The 19,735-nt window shown below is 38.0% G+C and overlaps 1 protein-coding gene across 1 annotated transcript in view; it reads right to left on the reverse strand.

The window, feature by feature from the left end:
• GTF2B (general transcription factor IIB) overlaps positions 1–19,479 on the reverse strand; it is a 63,025-nt gene extending 43,546 nt beyond the window's left edge. The window contains exons 1-2 of the mRNA XM_007946185.2: positions 19,463–19,479; positions 14,769–14,875 (exon numbers count right to left, since the gene is read on the reverse strand). Coding sequence (XP_007944376.1) covers positions 14,769–14,875; positions 19,463–19,479 — 124 coding nt within the window. The remainder of the gene's footprint in view (positions 1–14,768; positions 14,876–19,462) is intronic.
• Between the last annotated feature and the right edge of the window lie 256 nt (positions 19,480–19,735).

Raw genomic sequence — 19,735 nt, forward strand, 5'->3', positions numbered from 1 at the left:
TGAGACAAAGTATATGTGAACTGCTGTATGAAAAGTGAATTTACTCTGTAAATCTTCACCCAAATCCTAAAAAAAAAAAAAATCTGACAATTCCATTTTTAAGTATTTATCTACAAAAGTCTAATACAGTAATGTTCACAGCAGCATTACTCATAGTAGCCAAAATGTGAAAACAAGCCAAATACCCTCCATTGGAAAATGTATAAAATGCAATGTTGTTGTTGAGTTGGGTGCCATTAAGTGTGCTCTGACTCACAGCGACCTCATGGACAACAGAACAATACACTGCCTGGTCCTGTGCCAGTCTCACAATCCTTGCTATACCTGAACCCATCACTACACACAGCCACTGTGTCAATCCATCTCACTGAAGGTCTACCCCTTCTTTGTGACCCTCCAATTACCAAGCATGATATCCTTCTCCAAGGAATGATCCCTTTGACAACATGACCAAAGTAGGTGAAATGAAGTCTGGCCATTCTCACTCCCAAGGAGCATTCTGGCTGCATTTCTTCCAGGACAGATTTATTCATTCTTCTGGCAGTCCATGGTACTTTCAGTATTCTTCACCAACACCACAACTCAAAAGCATCAACTCTCCTTCTGTGTTCCTTATTCATTGTACAGCTATCGCATGCATATGAGGTGACTGAAAATACCATGGCTTGGGTTAGGTGCACCTTAGTCTTCAAGGAGACATATTTGCTCTTCAGGACCTTAAAGAGATCTTTAGCAGCAGATTTGCCCAGTGGAATACATCATATGATGTCTTGACTGCTGCTTCCATTCGTGTTGATTGTGGAACCAAGTAATATGAAATCTTTAACAACTTCAATCTTTTCTCCATTTATTGTGATTTTGCTTATTGGTCCAGTTGTGAGGATTTTTTTATGTTGAGATGTAATCCATACTGAAGACTAAAGTCTTTAACCTTCATCAACAAGTGCTTCAAATCATCCTCACTTTCAGCAAGCAATGTTGTGTCATTTGCGTATCACAGGTTGTAATGAGTCTTCCTACAATCCTGATGCCACATTCTACTTCATATAGCCCAGTTTCTGGGATTATTTGTTCAGCATACAGATTGAATAAGTATGGGGAAAGGATACAACCCTGATACACTCTCTTTCTGATTTTAAACCATGCAGTATCCTCTTGTTCTGTTCAAATGACAGACTCTTGGTCTATGAACAAGTTCCTCATGAGTACAATTAAGTGTTCTGGAATTTCCATTCTTCTCAATATTATCCATAATTTGTTATGATCCACACAAATGAATGCCTTTTCACAGTCAATAAAACACAAGTAAACATCTTTGTGGTATTCTTTGCTTTCAGCCAAGATCCATCTGACATCAGCAATGATATCTCTTGTTCCATGTCCTCTTCTGAATCCAGCTTGCATTTCTGGAAGTCAATATACTACTGCAACCATTTTTGAAATATCTTCAGCAAGATTTTACTTGCATGTCATATTAATGATATTGTTCATTAACTTCCACATTCTATGGGATAACCTTTCTTTGGAATGGGTACAAATATGGATTGTTTCCAGTCAGTTGGCCAGGTAGCTGTCTTCTAAATTTACTGGCACAGACAAGTGAGCGCCTCCAGTGTGGCATCCATTTATTGAAACATCCCAATGGATATTCTGTCAATTCCTGAAGCCTTGTTCTATGCCAAGTCTTCCAGTGCAGTTTCAACTTCTTCCTTCAATACCTTTGGTTCTTGATCATATGCCACCTCCTGAAATGGATGAACACCAACCAATTCTTTTTGGTACAGTGAATGTGTATCCCCCCTTCCACCTTCTTTTGATATTTCCTGTATCATTCAATATTTTGCCCATAGAATCTTTCAATATTGCAACTCAAGGCTTGAATATTTTCTTCCATTCTTTCAGCTTGAGAAATGCTGAGTGTGTTCTTCCCTTTTGGTTTTCTAACTCCAGGTCTTTGCACAATTCATTATAATTGACTTTGTCTTCTCAATCTGCTTTTTGCTATCTTCTATTCAGCTCTTTTATCTTGTCATTTCTTCCATTTACTTTAGCTACCCACCGTTCAAGGGCAAATTTCAGAGTCTCTTGTGACATTCACTTTGGTCTTTTCTTCCCTTCCTGTCTTTTGAATGACCTTTTGCTTTCTTCATGGATAATGTTCTTGATGTCATCCCACAATTTCTCTGGTTTTTGGTCACTGGGGTTCAATGCATCAAATCTATTCTTTAGATGGTCTCTAAATTCAGGAGGGATACAATCAAGGTCATGGACTTGTTTTTATCATCTTCAACTTCAACTTGAAGTTGCATACGAGCAACTGATGGTCTGTTCCATAGGCAGCTCCTGGCCTTGTTTTGGCTGAAGGAGACTGAGCTTCTCCATCGCCTCTTGCCACAAATGTAGTTGATCTGATTCCTATGCACTCCATCTGACAAAATCCACTGTTTTTGTTGTTGAGAAAAGATATTTGCAACGAGTAAGTCATTGGTCTTGCAAAACTCTATCATGCGATGTCCAACGTTATTTCTATCACCAAGGCCGTATCTTCCAATTACCAGTGATTCTTCTTTGTTTCCATCTTTTGTATTCCAATCACCAGTGATAATCAACACATCTTGATTGCATGTTCAATCAATTTCAGACTGCAGAAGTTGGTAAAAATCTTCAATTTTCTTGTCTTTGGTAGTTGGTGTGTAAATTTGAATAGTAGTAGTAGTAACTAGTCTTCCTTGTAAGCGTGTGAATATTAGCCTATCACTGACAGCACTGTTACTTTAGGATAGATCTTCAAACATTCTTTGTGATGAATGAATGCCACGCCATTCCTCTTCAATTTGTCATTTCTGGCATAGCAGATCATATGGTCGTCTGATTCAAAATGACCAAAACCAGTCCAATTCAGCTAATGCCTAGGATATTGATCTTTATGCATGCCTTCTAATTTCATTTTTGACAACTTCCAATTTTCTTGCGTTCATACTTCGTACATTCCATGTTCTGATTATTAATGGATGTTTGCAGTTGTTTCTTCCCATTTTGAGTTGTGCCATGTCAGCAAATGGAGGTCCTGAAAGTTTTACTCCACCCACGTCATTAAGGTCCACTCTACTGTGATGAGGGAGCTCTTCCTCAGTCATATTTTGAGTGCCTTATGACCTGAGGGGCTCATCTTCCAGTACTGTATTAGATGTTTCAAGGCTATTCATAAAGCTTTCCACTACTATGTCAGACAGTGTTTCACTGCTATTCATAAGGTTTTCACTGGCCAATTCTTTAAGAAGTGAGTGGATGGCCTCTTCCTTCTGCATCTATCTTAGTCTGGAGGCTCCACTAAAACCTGTCCACCATGGGTGACCCTGCTGTTTTTTGAAATCCTGGTGGCATAGCAACACACAAGCTGCCATAGTACAACAAACTAACAGACAAGTGGTGGATAAAATGCAATACTACTCAGAAAATAAGCTATTGTCACATGCAGTAATATGAATGCATTTCAGAACCACTATTTTAAGCCAAAAAGGTCACAAAAATGTACGTACCACATGATTCCATTTATATGAAGTTCAAAAACAGGCAAAATAATCTATGCAGACAGAAATCAGTATACTGGATGCTGCTAGTGGTTGGTAACTGACTGGAAAGAGATGTAAGGCAATTTCTAAGGTGATAAAAAATGGTCTCTATAGCTCGATTAGGGCATTGATTACATTGGTATGTGCAAAATTCAAACTATACATTTCTCTATAATTATACCTCAATACATTAAAAAAAAAATTCACTCCTATCAAAATACTGTTGATTTTGAATTAAACAATACCAAATCTACATAGTTTTTTTGGGGAAGGACTGAACAATTTTTATCACTCTTCTTGGCTAGGGGAATAGTGTCTTTCCTCAAGGCATTTTTTAGATTTCAAAGTATATGTATGTCACATTTAAGATTAGATCTATGTATTTTTTTTTCCTCTGGTAAAAATCTCATTTTCTAACTATTAATTGCTATATAATATTTCATATACTTATATTCAACCCTTTTAAGAATATTAATTTTTAAAATTGGATTTGAATATTCTAGATATTAATAACCTCATTAACAACCTGCAATATGCATATGACAACCTTGTTTGCTGAAAGTGAAAAGGACTTGAAGCACTTACAGATGGCAATCAAAGCCTTCAGTATGGATTATACCTCAACATAAAGAAAACAAAAATCTTCACAACAGGGCCAAAAAACAACATCATGATAAACAGAAAAAAGACTGAAGTTGTCACTGATTTCATTTTACTTGACCTACAATCAATGCCCATGGAAGCAGCACTCAAGAAATCAAACAATATATTGCATTTGACAACTCTGCTCCCAAAGAGCTCTTCAAAGTGTTAAAGAGCAAAGATGTCATTTTGAAAGCTAAGGTGATATTTTCCAGTCATCTTAGATCAAAGAACTGATGCATCTGAATTATGGTGTTGGCAAAGAATACCGAACATATCAAGGACTGCCAGAAGAATGAACAGATTGTCTTGGAAGAAGTACAGCGAGACTGCTTCTTGGAAGTGAGGATAGCGAGATTTCATCTCATGTACTTCGGACATGTTAAAAGAGGGCCCAATACGTGGAGAAGCATATCATGCTTGGTAAAGTAAAGAGATACGGAAAAAACATAAGACCCTCAACAAGATGGACTGACACAGTGGCTACAACAATGGGCTCAAATATGGCAACGGTTATGAGAATGGCGTAGGACCTTGCAATGTTGTGTTCTATTGTACACAGGGTCACTATGAATTGGAACTGACTTGCCAGCACCCAACAACAACATTCTAGATATAAAACCCCAAAAGAACTTGTTCCCTTCCCAATGCTTAATCCTTTCATGACTCGTGGAACATGTGTTAGCTATCAACATTTCAGCCTCGGAGGTGTCTTGAGAATGTGCTATCCTAGTACGTGCTGCCACCTGGTGGAAACCTGTATAACTGCATGAATCTGAAGAAACATGCCTCACTACACCAATCCCACCACCAATGTCAATTTGGGACATATAATTCTATCAAATTACTAAAAATTTCCCACCCTTGATTTCAAGATGCTTTCCATTAATGAAAGCACGTTATCAACAAAAAATTCAGAGCAGAAAATAATTTTGTCACAAAAGGATTAACTTTCATTTCTATTTTATATCTGTAGCTTCTATAAAAATTCAGTAACTTTCTCAGGAAGTATCACTTCCTTCCTTTTTGTTCTCACCATACCTGGAAGATATGTAAATAGCTTTTACCACACTGTGTTGTATTAATTTGCCCTCCTTTCTTCCATACCCAATCCACAGAGTTACACTAGGGCTTGCTTTTAGTGTCATACTAACCAGCACAGGCCTTAATGGAGAGGTAGAGTAGGAAGACCAAAGGCTTTTTCAATTCCACAGACCTGGATCTAAATAGCTCTGTCACTTACTAGCTATAAAATCTTCAGCAAATTTACCTACACACAATTTGAGCCTCAGGTTCCCCTCTATAAAATGGAAAAAATTTCAAAGAGCAGTTGTGTTAAATCAGTAATTCTCTGATGCTCAGGAGAGGGTAGTACCTAAATTAAAAGTTCTAAACTAGGCAAGAAGGATACTGTAGCTGGGAATTAAGATATGCCAAAGCAAGGATTTGAAAATGAATAAAAATACTCTACTTTAGAAACACAGCTTGACCATACTAAACTAAATCTGGATTTTTTCCCCTTTAGGAAGCACTGTAACCCAATAATCTTTAAAACACCATGAGAGCAATAAATATGTCAGACCCATAGCAATCCCTCAAACATATGCTGTAACCGACATGCTAGTAAAGAGCAGTATTTCAAACTTATAATCACCCTAATTTTCTACAAGGTTAGATGTCGCGGCCGGCACGACAATTCTAGAACAGGGGGTAAGAGAATGAGTTAAAAATGAAAGAAAAGTTAAAGGATGGGAACGGGAGGGACACTCAGAGCCATTGCAAAGCAGTGCCAATTTTATTATGATTATTCTCAAACTTATATAGTTTAGATTGGCTTCCACATATTCTGGGTTCAATCAAAGGTTCTGCCTCTTTTGCACCTGCTGTTTCTCTAAACAACACAAGGGAGAAAATGGCTGATGGTGTTCTAAGAGCAGGGCTCAACCTTCAGGGACACTTAAGAGCATCAACCCACAAGACTTAGGGCCCATCAGTCCTAGTCCTTATGGGGACACTGAAAGTATCAACCTATTTATGGGAGCCGTTGCTCAATTAGTCACTCACCATGTCCCAACAGTCCTTTAAGACTTAGGGCTCTCCACAGTTAGAAAAAAAAAAAAAAGACACTTGTATATCCACAGAAATATGTATCAGTAAAATCTCATACTAAAATGATACTACTTCATATAGTATCTCCTTTGATTCTTAACAATTTTGAGATGTATAGTAGGTGTTTTTTGAGGGTAAACGGGACTAATTTTACAGATGAAGAAACTTAAGCCCAGAGAAATTATATAATTTGAGTATAGTTACATATTTTGTTAAATAGTAGAGTCAATCCTTGAGTCTAGGGCCATTAAATCCTAGCTATATCAGAAGCTATGCAGACACATAACTAATAAGTCTGTTCCACAGGAGTTTACAGTCTAAATTTGGAGACATGGAAAATATGAAAGATGAAAAATCTAAAAGTATAAAAGATCTCAAACTGTGATAAACTGTAAAATTTATAGTATATATTTGTGTTTCTCAATACATTAGCAACATATTACTTGCACTAGAATTTCTGGGAGTAGGACTCAGAATCTTCTTTTAAACGTTCTCCAGCATATTCTTTTTTTTTCCTTTAATTTTACTGTGATTTGGGTGAAAGTTTACAGAGCAAATTCATCTTCCATACATCAGTTCACATACACTTTGTCTCATGACATTGACTACAGTCTCTCACAATGCAACGGCTCCCCTCCCACTTCCTCCCCAGAGCCACCTCTTCTCTGTGTCCTTCCCTGCCATGCACTCCTGCCCCCCAAGCTGTCTCCCTGTGCATACACTGCCTTTCTATTCTCCCATGATTGATCTCTCCAAGGAATGTATCTACCTAATGTAAATGTTCAGTTCATATGCCTATCTGTTGTTTGGCTAGAAACCACAGGAGTGGGTTCAAATCCAGACCTGAAGGGTAGCTAAAGGCCAAAATCTCAGGGGTTCCACTAGGCTCTATCAGACTAGCAAACCTGGTCTTTTTTTCTTCTTTTATGATTTTGAGTTTTGTTCCACATTGTTCTCCCACTCTGTCCAGATCTCCTACATAGATCCCCCTCCTAGTGGTTGACAGTGGTAGCTGGGCACCATCTAGTTCTGGTCTCATAGTCATATAGGCTGAGAATCACATGATGTACCAGTCCCCTTGGACTAATTGTTTCCATGCATCTTTGGTTTTCTTCATTCTTCTTTGCTCTGGACAAGGAGCAACCAATCGTTGCATCTAGATGGCCGCTTGCAAGCTTTTAAGATCCCAGTCAACGAAATAGGATGTGGAACAATGTTTTTGTGTAGTATGTTATGTCAACTGAGTTCGATGTCCCCTGCGACCATGGTCCTGAGCCCACAGGTCCAACTGCTTGCGCCCTTTGGGTAGCTGGCTGTGGCCAAGAAGTGACTATAATCTTGTCCCTTGTCAGCTCTCCTGTATACCTGGAAATTCTTGCAGAACATATAAATACACTTACAGAAGCATTGTCTGCCCACCCTATACATGGTCATGGGCACATTCCCCCCTGCATAGACATACCTAATCATTCAGCCTGTCTACCCATCTATCCATCCATAGATCAATGCTTGCCATCACTGACAACATCTCCAGCTGATGCTTAATGCACACTCATGCATTCCTGTTTCAGATTCACTGGTATTAACAATACCCTGAATTAGTTTAGGAGGAAGAGGTCTCAGTGGATTCTTTCTCTCCTTTAAATCTATCTAAACAACTTTCTGGTATTTTCCTTATGCTGCTCTTAAGAAGAAGGAGAGAATTCAGATGTAAACAGAAAACAAAAAGTAGTTTTATCTAGAAATGACACTACCAGTTTTACACACTCATGGTGAGATTCTAATTTATAAAAATCATAACTAATCCAATTTCATGGTCATCAGCTATTATAATAGCTTATAACTTAATAATCTGCTGGCTAAAAATCAATGTACAAGCAATGTACAAGGTCAAATGTAGGAACAAATTGACAATCTAAATATGACTACATTGCTACATTGTGTCCAAATTGAAAAGTGACACAATCACACTATTGGGGGAGTGGCATGATGATAATAATGCAGTTAGAACCTATGGTTTCATGATAGGAATGTCAAAGCTTGGTTTTAAAATCGGCCCTGTTAATGGTGGACACATTACATTAAGCATTTGTTAAAAAAAACTCATATAAAACCCTCATCTAAACTATGGACTTAGTTATAATAATGTATCAATATTGGTTTATCACTTGTAACAAATGTATCACAGAAATGCAAGATATTAACAGGAAAAATAATGGATGTGGGGCAGGGGTCCTTATAGGAGCTCTCTATACTTTCTGTATAATTTTTATAAACCCACTCCAAAAAATTAAGGCTACTTAAAAATAAATAAATAAATAAATAAACCTGGTCCTGTTTGAAAATTCACTACCAATATCCTAAAGATCACTGATAAAATAACTCTTTGTATGTCTAAAATTTAAAAAATTTTATGATTCAAATAAAAGGAAACCAATTAAATAAACAATGGTTACATGTTGAACAGTATTAAATATAGCTACAAAACAGCCTACATATTACATATGCATTTAAATATTGGAGGGGGACATTAAATGTGTGGCAAATCATATTTAATAAATATAGTTGCAACAAACACTAGTCTACTGGTAAATGCTGCATAGACAGGTGAGAAGATTAGGTGTGGGTAGATGAACAGGAATACAACCATGACCAAGGATAGATTTTGCTGAAGATATTCTTACATATGTATTTGTGCCACAAAAATATCCGTATACCTTGTAGAAGTAACAGGGGACAAGGTTGGAGTAGCTTCTCAGTGACAACCAAATATCTTGAGAGAGAGAGTCACTGGGTATACGGGCTCAAGGATCATGGTTTCAGGGGAAATCAAGCTCAACTAGCACAATATAGTACATAAAATCTTGTTCTATATCCTACTTTGGTGAGCAGCAACTGGGGTCTTAAAAGCTTTTAAGTGGCCATATAAGATGCAACTATTGGTTTCCCCTCATCTGCAGCAAAGAAGAGTGAAGAAAATCAAAGTCAACTTGGGAACAATTAGTGCAAGGATTGATGGACCACAGGGACTTCAGCCTTTATGACCCTGAGACCAAAAGAACTAAATGGTGCCTGGCTACCAACACCATCCACTTGGAAAGGGATCACAACTGGAGATCCTGGATAGAGTGGGAGGAAAAACGTAGAACAAAATTCAAAACCACAAAAAGGACCAGAATTACTGCTCAGATAGAGACTGGAGGACCTCCTAAGACTATGGTCCCAGATTATTCTTTGAGTCTGGAACTGGACTCACTTCTGTGGATTAGCTCTAAGCTAAACAGCAGAAGGCCTATAAGCAGAACACCTACCCTAGGGAGATGCATCCGTTAGATCAATCAACCATGAGACATCAGAAGGGCAGTATTTGCATAGAGGGAAAGCTGGACAGACAGGGATGCACAGATAAGAAGGGCACAGGAAAGGGGTAGTAGTCACAGGGGTGAGATGGGAGGAGAACTGTTTATTGTTGGGATTATAATCGGTGATACGAAACTAAATGTGCATGAACTATTGAGTAAAATGAATCTGCTTTGTAAATCTGCACATAAATCACAATAAAAAACTTTTAAAGCAATTACTCGTAGGATGTTTCCTTGAATATTTTTGTGGTGTCATTTTGTTATTTTTTAAAAAGTGCTAGTATTTAGTTGAAAAAAATCATTATTCATTTATATTTTATATATTAGATTAACAAAAGTATACGAGAAGGATTGATTTTACTGAACAGTGAAAAGTGATTAAAGCAAGGAGTTTTAGAACTAAAAAAAACAGATAGTTGCAACAATCTCTCTTACCCACATATTCTTCTGCAACGTGACCTGTCACTCTAACATTAAAATGGAGCCTCTCTGTCTCTCTCCCTATCTTTCCAATCTAGGTGGGTCCTATAACTACTTAAAAACGGAATACAGCGTGATCCTGTGCTAATTCTAGGCATAGCCCTTAACTACACTGTTCCAGTGGAGAATCCCTAGAGGATGAAACCCCCTGTGGTGAGGCCTAGGAGCACAGAAATACAGGTTTTATGAAAAAAAGTCATCATGAATGTGGATCATTCAGGTCTAGGCAATGCCATATGGAAAGAAACAACTGCCCAGATGAGTCTTTCCCAAATTCTTGACCATAAAATCCTGAGCAAAATAAAATGTTTTAAAGCTACTAGGTGTTGGGGTACTATGCAATGAAATCTTAACCAAAGTAGCAATTGATTTCTGGAAGTGGGGTGCTGTTGTAAGAAAAATTTAAAACACAAAGCACTGGTTTAAGGACTGAGTGGTGGGTCTCAAGGAGACTGTAAGTGAAAGCTTGTTGGACAGTGAGGAAATTTTATTAGAGGATAGAAGAAAGGCAATCTATACCTAATAGTTATATATATGCATAAGATAAATACATATTTTTGTATTACGAATTATTTCTTTAAACCATGTACCAAGATCATTAGAAAATATATGATGTTATTTCCTGAATTCAAGTCTCTATGATCAACATCTCAAATATGCAATGTCCTTGGAGGAATGCAGGATATTTGTCTAGCTTGATTTTTTCCCATCCCCCTAGCACAATGCATTAAGCTAGTAACACAGAGTATATGCCAGCAAGATGATACAAATCTAGTTACATATCACATATAATACAATCTTAATTTGCTATTAATATAAACCAAAAACCAAATCCACTGCCATTGAGTCGACTCCGACGCATAATGACCCCCACTGGGTTTCCGCGGTGGTATATCTTTATAGTAGTAATTGCCTGGTCTTCCTTCTGTGCAGTGGCTGGTGGGTTTCAACCGCCAACCTTCTGATTAGCATTCAAATGCCTTAGGCACTACGCCACTAGAACTCCTTATATAAATATAATAGTCTTGTATTAATAGCATGGAGCTCTGGTGGCACAATGCCTAAGTCATTTGACTGATAACCAGAAAGCTGGCAATTGAAACCCAACAGCCACTGCACAGAAGGAAGGCCAGGCAATCTACTTCCGTAAAGATTTACCGCCTTGGAAATCCAATGGGGGTCGTTGTGAGTCAGAATCGACTTGATGGCAGTGTATTTGTTTTTTTTAGTTTATTATATTTACACTTATTAATACTTTTTTTTTTAATTTAGGCTCATGGAGTGATGTTCAATTAAGCTATTTTCATCTTAACAATCTCTTGATGATATTATCAGCAAAAGAGAATTCTGTTATCAGATTCTTGTCATGTGTCCTTGTTTGGTCATGGAATGGATTCTTCATTTGGAGGATGTCCTAATACACATTTTACCACAAATACCTGTGAATATGTCTACTGTATACTCTAAAACAAGTGTGTCATATTTTGTATTAGAATAACCAATACTATAAAAATATATTGCTATAAATTAAAGTTTGATCATATTTAATTTCCAGGCATTAAAATTTAGCCTAGTAACTTCAGCAACAATGTATCTCCTTGAAGACTAAGATGCGCCTAACCCAAGCCACGGTATTTCAATCGTATCATATTCATGTGACAGCTAGACAATGAATAACGAAGACCAGAGAAGAGTTGATGCTTTTGAGTTGTGGTGTTGGCAAAGAATGGTGAAAGTACCATGGACTGCCAGAAGAACTAACAAATCTGTCCTGGAAGAAGTACAGCTGGAATGTTCCTTGGAAGCGAGAATGGCCAGACTTCATCTCACCTACTTTGGTCATGTTGTAAGAAGGGACCATTCTCCGGAGAAGGATATGATATATCATACTTGGTAAAGTGGAGGGTCAATGAAGAAGAGGAATGATCTCAACAAGACAGACTGACACACTGGCTGCAGTGATGTGCTCAGGTATAGCAAGGATTGTGAGGTCGGCACAGGACTGGGCAGTGTCTCATTCTGTTGTACAGAGGGTTGCTATGAGTTGGAGCCAACTTAATGGCACCTAACAACAACAACTTTTCAATTATTTTCCTCGGTTGGGGGATATTATGATGAGCGCTTAGTCTAGTAATGGCACTGTTAATCATCCTTTTACCAAAGCTATAATATCATTGCATAATAAACACAATGCTTCGCCATCTGATTCAATAACAAAATTAATTCCCACTCCACTATGCCTTAAGAGCCTGGCATTCAAAGTCACTTTTCTGTTTTGACATGATGGGTATATACTTGTAATAAAATGCCAAAGCACGGTGATGTGTGGCACTTGAAATGCTGTCAAGGTTTATAGCTACAACACTGATCTGTACTGTGCTGCGTAGAGGTACAAAGTGATTAGAGTGCCACATAAGGTCTCTGTTGCAACTACTAAACTCTGCCCTTGTAGCATGAAAGCAGCCATGGATAACACATAAATAAATGTGTGACTGTGTTCTAGTAAAACTATTTATGGACACTTACATCTGCATCTGATATAAGTTTCACGTGTCCTAAAATAATAATATTCTTTTATTTCAACCATTAAAAAAGTAAAAAATCATTCTTAGCACACAGGCCACATAAAATCAGATGGTAGCATAACTTGCCAACCCTAGGCTGAACTCATTTTATTATGAAAGGCCAGAAATCTGGCTCCTGCAAAGACAATGGAGCCAGACTGTCAGATTACCTAAACCTCAGTTTTCTTATCTGTAAAATGAAGTTAATGTCAGTATTTACCAAACAGGTTAAAGTGAATGAATATGTAAATCATTTAGAACAGTTTCTGTTGTTGTTAGCTGCTGTCCAGCCAGCCCTTGACTCATAGCGACCCTACGCTTTACGGAGTAGAATGACTCCATAGGGTTTTCGTGGCTGTACTCTTTACGGAAGCAGTTCACCAGTCCTTTTCTCCTGTGGAGTCACAGATGGGTTCAAACTGCCAATCTTTCAGTTAGCAGCCAATTACATACCACTTCTGACTGCAAACCCCAACTCCCAAACAGTACCTAACTCAACCAAAAACCAAACTCACTGCCATCGAGTTGATTTCAACTCAATAGCAACCCCTTTCGGGTTTCTGAGGCAGTAAATCTTTACAGAAGTAGATTGCCCCATATTCCCTCCACAAAGTGGCTGGTGGGTTTGAACCACCAACCTTCCAGTTACCAGTCAAATGCCTTAGACACTGTACCACCAGAGCTTCAAACACTGCTTAGCATATAGTTAACTGTATTAGCTGTTAATATTGCTTACTGAGTAGAATAAATTCCTAATGGATTTCAAATCCTATTAGCAATTCTGTATGTTTTAGAATACCCACTAAAGGTCTGACACAAGCAACCTACATGGATGCTATCTCAGATGTCCTCCAGGTAAGACACTTCCACAGTACAAAACCACATCACCACCAATGTTTCTGTTATACTTCCCACAATCCTACTGTTGTTGTTATTTGCCGTCGAGTCGGCCCCGACTCATAGCGACCCCTCCTTGGGTTTCCGAGGCAGTATCACTACGGAAGTAGGATTGCCCAACCTTCCTTCCGAGGAGTGGCTGGTGGATTTGAACCGCCAGCCTTCTGGTTAGCAGTCAAGTGCCTTAGCCACTATGCTACCAGAATCCTACTAGCATTCTCATTTCTAAATAACTCAAACCGCTAGCTATTACCCCTACTCTTGGGCTGGCTACAATCTCCAGCATAATATTTCTGAACAGATCATTTCTATTCTATAGTTTTGCTGCACAGCTAGATTAGGAAGCAAGAATAAATAAAAGTGAAATTTTAAGAAGTGGTATTATTAACAGTAACCTTATACCAGGAATCCTATTGGCACAGTTAAGTGCTCTGCTCCTAACCAAAAGGTCAGTGGTTCAAACCCACCAGCTGCTCTGTGGGAAAGATGTGACAATCTGCATGTGTAAAGATTTACAGTCTTAGAAACCCCAGGGGGTAGTTCTACTCTGTCCTATAGGGCTCCTATGAGTCAGAACTGACTTGACAACAACAGGTAATTTTATAATAGAAATTTTAAAAGTGTGATTCCATAGAAACAAATGAAAATTATAACAAATAATTTTTTATGGCTAAAAGGTCTCAGATGAGAGTACAGATCTATCATTATTCCTCTAGAATAAATCATGTTTATCTACTTTTCAAAGTACACAAAACCCACAAAAACTGAGTTACACTTAGATTGCTTATTTCATATGCCTGAGTGTCACTCTGTCTGTCCCTCACCAAGTCAAATATTTAAGACTAAGGACACAGAATGATACAGAGGAAGTTTTCTGCTCTTTTGAATCAGCTGATTCAACTTCAGTTTTTAAATGTTTGTTCCCATCCCAAATTATGAAATACACGCATTTGTATATATAGTAAAAAGTAAACTCTGGATGATATGTTTTACTCTTGTTTGTTTCCTAATTCTTTTTGTTTGCATTACAGTAAATATAAATTACTTGTGTAAAAATGTGTTAATTAAAAAATCGTTTGGAAAATATGCAAAAGTGACGTATCAAACTAGTGACTTTAGTTAAAATCAAAACAACTGCTTACCCACAACCAGGCCACATTCAGGACATATCATATCACCAGCTCTGTAGTCCTCCACTAAAATTGCATCAGGATGGTTTGGACATGTGACTCTTGGAAGAGCATCCAAACTAAATTGAAAAAAAAAACCGTAAAACAAAAAACCATATTTTTATATCCTCTCAATCAATATATAACAAAGTTACCATGAGGGAGAAGGAGGAGGGAAGGATTTTAAACACTTTTCCAATACTATACATTTATAACTTAATGATTTAAGCTTAATTTTCAAAGCAGGCATCCCAGTTAGGCTGTTCACATTCTAGCTAGTAACTAGCAGGAAGATTCCACTGGAATTATTTTTATTCATGAAGGTTTTGATTTCTAGGTATACAAGGCTTTCAAAACTTAAATAAAAAACTAAAGTGTTCCTTCTTTTAACATGTAACCTACCGTTGTTACGTGCCGTCGAACCTACTAAGTTTTGAAAAATCTTGGTTAGTTCAATAATGACTATAATAACTTATGGCATTTATATACAATCATGCAGCCCTTTGTCACTCATTTCTCTGATTGGAAAATAAATCTCTAGTCTGTATTTTTCTACTTGTTACCTTAGTAATATACATGTAGTCCCTGGGTTACTAACATCTGACTTACAGACAACTCCTACTTGCCCTTTAATGTTATGTAAATTTGCCCTTAATTAGAAGCAAATAAATCTACTTGAAACAAATTCTTCAGCAACAAATTCTTTATCATAGTCATCTTCACTTGCTGCATGTACAGCTTTTATATCATTGAAAAGACTTTGAGAGTTTTCTTGCACTAAAGGAAGACTAAATAAGAACCATATGCAGCTAGCTGCTCTGACCAACTTACCTACAAATTATTTATTTTATTTTGAATAAAGCATCCATGGGAAGACACAATTGCCTTAAATGATCTAACAGAACTGGTTTAAAAAGCAACAACAGAAAATCTAAAAACAAAAAAATTTAACAGAGATTTAGTAGTTATGTAAATGATTATGCTGTGGCCATCATAAATATATATCCAAAAGACAAAATTCAAATATACGTAAATAGGTATCTGTCCCTTTGCATAAACATTCCTGTGCTGACAGATATAATTCAAAATGTTAACTCTTAAATAACTTCAAAAATGACACCCATAGGAAAATAATCCATATTCCCCAAAATTTATATATTCAAGTTAACCAAAACAAGTTTTGACTCTTCTCATTGGAAAAGTAAGGGATTACTTTATATCCATGCTTATGCCATAAATTACCATTAATCAAAAAACCAAACTCATTGCCATCAAGTCTATTCTGACTCACAGGGAACTTCACTGGGTTTCTGAGGTGATAAATTCTTTTTTTAAAATTTTTATTACAATTTGGGTGAAAGTTCAGAGCATATTCATTTTCCATACAGTTCATACAAATTTTGTCTCAGACACTGACTGCAATTCCCGACAATGTAACAGCTCTCCTCCCACTCCCTCCCAAGTAGTTGCCTCTTCCCTGTGTGCTTCCCTCCTACGCACTCCCACCTGAGCTGGCCCCCATGCAAAAACTGCCCTTCTGTTCTCCCATGACTGATCCCTCCAAGGAGTGTTATGTCTGTCTATTATTTGGCTGGAAGCCACATGAGTGAGCTCAATTACAGACCTGAAAGGTGGCTAGGGGCTTCTTCAGGCTCCATGAGACCAGCAAACCTGGTCTTTTTCCATGATTCTGAGTCTTGTTCCACATTTTTCTCCTATTCTATCCAGGATCTCCTGCATCAATCCCCCTCCTAGTGGTTAACAGTGGCAGCTGGGCACCATCTGATACCATGGTCATATAGGCTGAGGATCGCATGATCTACCAATCCCTTGGACTAATTGTTCCCATGCGCCTTTCCGAGGTGGTAAATCTTTATGGAAGTAGATTGCCCCATTTTCCTTGTGCAGAGTGGCTGGTGGATTTGAACCACCAACCTTCTGGTTAGCAGTAAAATGTCTTGGGCACTGCGTCACCAGAGCTCCTTATATTACCGTTAGGAAATGTTTTAATAAATTATGACATACATAAAATATTAAACAGTATAAATTATTAAAAACTACATGGAAACAAAGGAAAATGTTAGCAGAGTAATAAAAATTACAAATTAATAAAACAGGTAGTAAAACACAGCCTATAAAGAAAAGGACTGATGTTAGTAAAAAGAAATATATGGCGTTAGAAGTCAGAATGTGGTACTCAGGGAAGGGGAGATGACTGAGAACACAAGGGAGGTTTGTGGAGTGCTAGTGATGCTTGATTTCTGGACTTGGGTGGTAGCTATGTACATGCAATGCACTCACTATGCACTTAAACTGTGTGTCTACATTGGGCACTTCTTGGGGCACAAGAGAGAAGAACACATACATGTAAGTCTGTTAAAGCACAGAATCTCTAGGGAAAAACTAAGAAACTAGTAACAATGACTGCTTTGGGGGAGAAGTAGATGGCTGGGAACAAGGGAAGGAGGGCTTCTCACTGTATACTCCTTTGTGCTTTTATTATACACTACTTGTATGTGTTATCTGTCCAAAACCAAAATGGAATCAAGCTAAAGTAGTCAACTTCTAACTAAATCACTCATCAGAGTAAGATAAAAAAAGAGGAACCACACAGGACATAGGGTGATAGAAGTGAGAGAAATAATAGGGAAGGAATGGAGAAATTATTAGTAACATTAAAACAATTCAGACTATTTAACATGCCAAATAGTCCCAAACCTAAATTTATAGCCACCGGTCAGCCAAGACAAATGAAATTCTCTATGCCCTGTGATTTACTGGATGCCTACTATGTGTCCTGCTCTCTATATACATTATTAATCTTCGCAACAACCTTGCCAAAATAGGGATTATCTCCATTTTAAAAATTATGGTCAGAATAACTTGCCTGAGGTCATGGAACTATTAAGTGGTGAATCTTAGATACGAACTCAGAACACTTGTGCTCTTCTTGGTGAGAACACCTGGCAATTCCATAGCCTAGCAACTATGTATCTTCTTCAAGGGGAAAAAGTGTTGAAAGAAGAAATACTAACATTTGCCTTTCTTTATTACTAGAAGAGAAATTTCAAGAGATGGATTAGTGCAAGGATATGTGAAACTTAAGAGTTTGATATGTCTAAAAAAATTTATAGCACCTTTTTTTTTTTTTTTTAAACGTGAAGAAAATAAAGCTGCATGAACGTAAATAGATTCCTTGGGTAAAGTATCAAGTGACTTTACTATACTCGATACCATTTTTTACAAATAAATTTCACGTGGTAATACAGTATATGAAAAACTGTATCCAGATATTTACGAAATACATTTACCTCCAAGTACTAATGTCAAAAAAGAATGTAAGTCGTATTTTGGCGACTTTGGGAAGGTAAAGTTTTCCATTTAGATAGCAGAAAGGGAAGTATGATTTCTGGCCTGACAGAACCACACCCAGATAGAATGATTGAGCATTCAATCATAGAACTAGAATCAGTAAACAAGGGTGTCATTAGTATTAAGAGTTATTTCCAAACACCTGAACTGGCTATTAACTAAAGCTGCTCCCCTCACTCTAACTTTTTTTTTGTTTTTTAAACAGTGACATAAAATGGCAAGTTTTAGCAGACACTAGAAAGAGTCTGCATTTCTCCTCCAGCTTACTGTTTTGATCTATGGCTTTTATTAGGAACTCAATTTCACAGAAAAATTATAATAGGGTTGCCTTCCATAAGTGCTGTAAAAATTAATTTGAAACTTTCAATACATTTTGAGTTCACTAGAGGCCAACTGTGTGGTAACAGCAAACAGTTTATTAGATTCTTCTCCACTCTGTTCTAATACTAACTTTTGAGGTCAACACTGGCATAACTCAGTTTACACTTACATAAATATACTAGTATCTACCTCATAGGAAATGAGAGATATAATTAGGGTCCGCAAGCATTTTTTAGGTCACAAGATTAAAGACTGTCTCTGAAGGCACTGCATACATTCCCCGTAGATATGGATACATTTTTAAAAAGTGTGTTAGAGTGATTTCTCAGCATATATAAGTAATTTTCTGCAGGCAGAAAATAATTTTCTTCAGGACTAGCAGAAGGTGGCATTTGTAAAGAAATCTTTTAAAAGGGAACTAATAAACTTTTCAGAAATGCCCTCGCTTCCACTTCGAAGTGTTGCTGGGATGGTAACCAGCTTCCAGCCGGTTTACCTAACCCTGATGTTACCAACTCTTCAGCTGTCAGATCAATAGACACCAGGAAATAATCCTTTCCCGCTCTTTGTAAAAGAGGACTCGCGGCCCCTCCGGCTGGGTGAGCCGTAGCTGGGAAAACATGCGTAGAAAAAACTGACAAGAAAAAGGACGGATGAAATATGGAAAACAGGCGAAGCCAGCGGCTGGAGACACAGGGGTCCAAAGAGCGTGGTGCCTGGGTAAGAATACAAAGGAAAGTCTTGGGAAGACCTAGGACGCTGGGGCTGTAACGCAGACGGCTCGGTACCCCCTGCGACATCCAGACAGTACTGCTGTCTGGAAGCGTCTTTGTCCTGGCCTGCCAGCCAGTCCCGTCGCGACTCCCTCGTATCTCCGGCTCGCTTCGCCGACACGGCAGTTCCTGTGGCGGCCTAGAGAACCCGGCACTCGCCGCCCGCCCATCAGCAAGCCGGGCTCAACGGGACATACTAACCGGCTGGTAGACGCCATCTTTACGGTCACTACGGCTTCCGAAACAACAGCAGCAGCGACAACAGGAAGAGATTGTGGCGACAAGACGCTTGGAAATGGGCTTTTATAGGCAAATCATCCACACTGTCATAGTAGGGCGCGGCTACGGGTCGCGTAATAGGCCAAAAATGTTGAGCCCGTCTGTCACAAGCTTTGCGTTTTCTTTATTTTCGTTTTCTGAACTTTGCTGCATTGTTACGTAAGTCGGCAAAACTGCCGAGAAAAACTCTCAAAG

Source organism: Orycteropus afer, unplaced genomic scaffold (assembly GCF_000298275.1).
Source record: "Orycteropus afer afer isolate SDZICR_OR568_19922 unplaced genomic scaffold, OryAfe1.0 scaffold00152, whole genome shotgun sequence".
Taxonomy (NCBI): Eukaryota; Metazoa; Chordata; class Mammalia; order Tubulidentata; family Orycteropodidae; genus Orycteropus; species Orycteropus afer.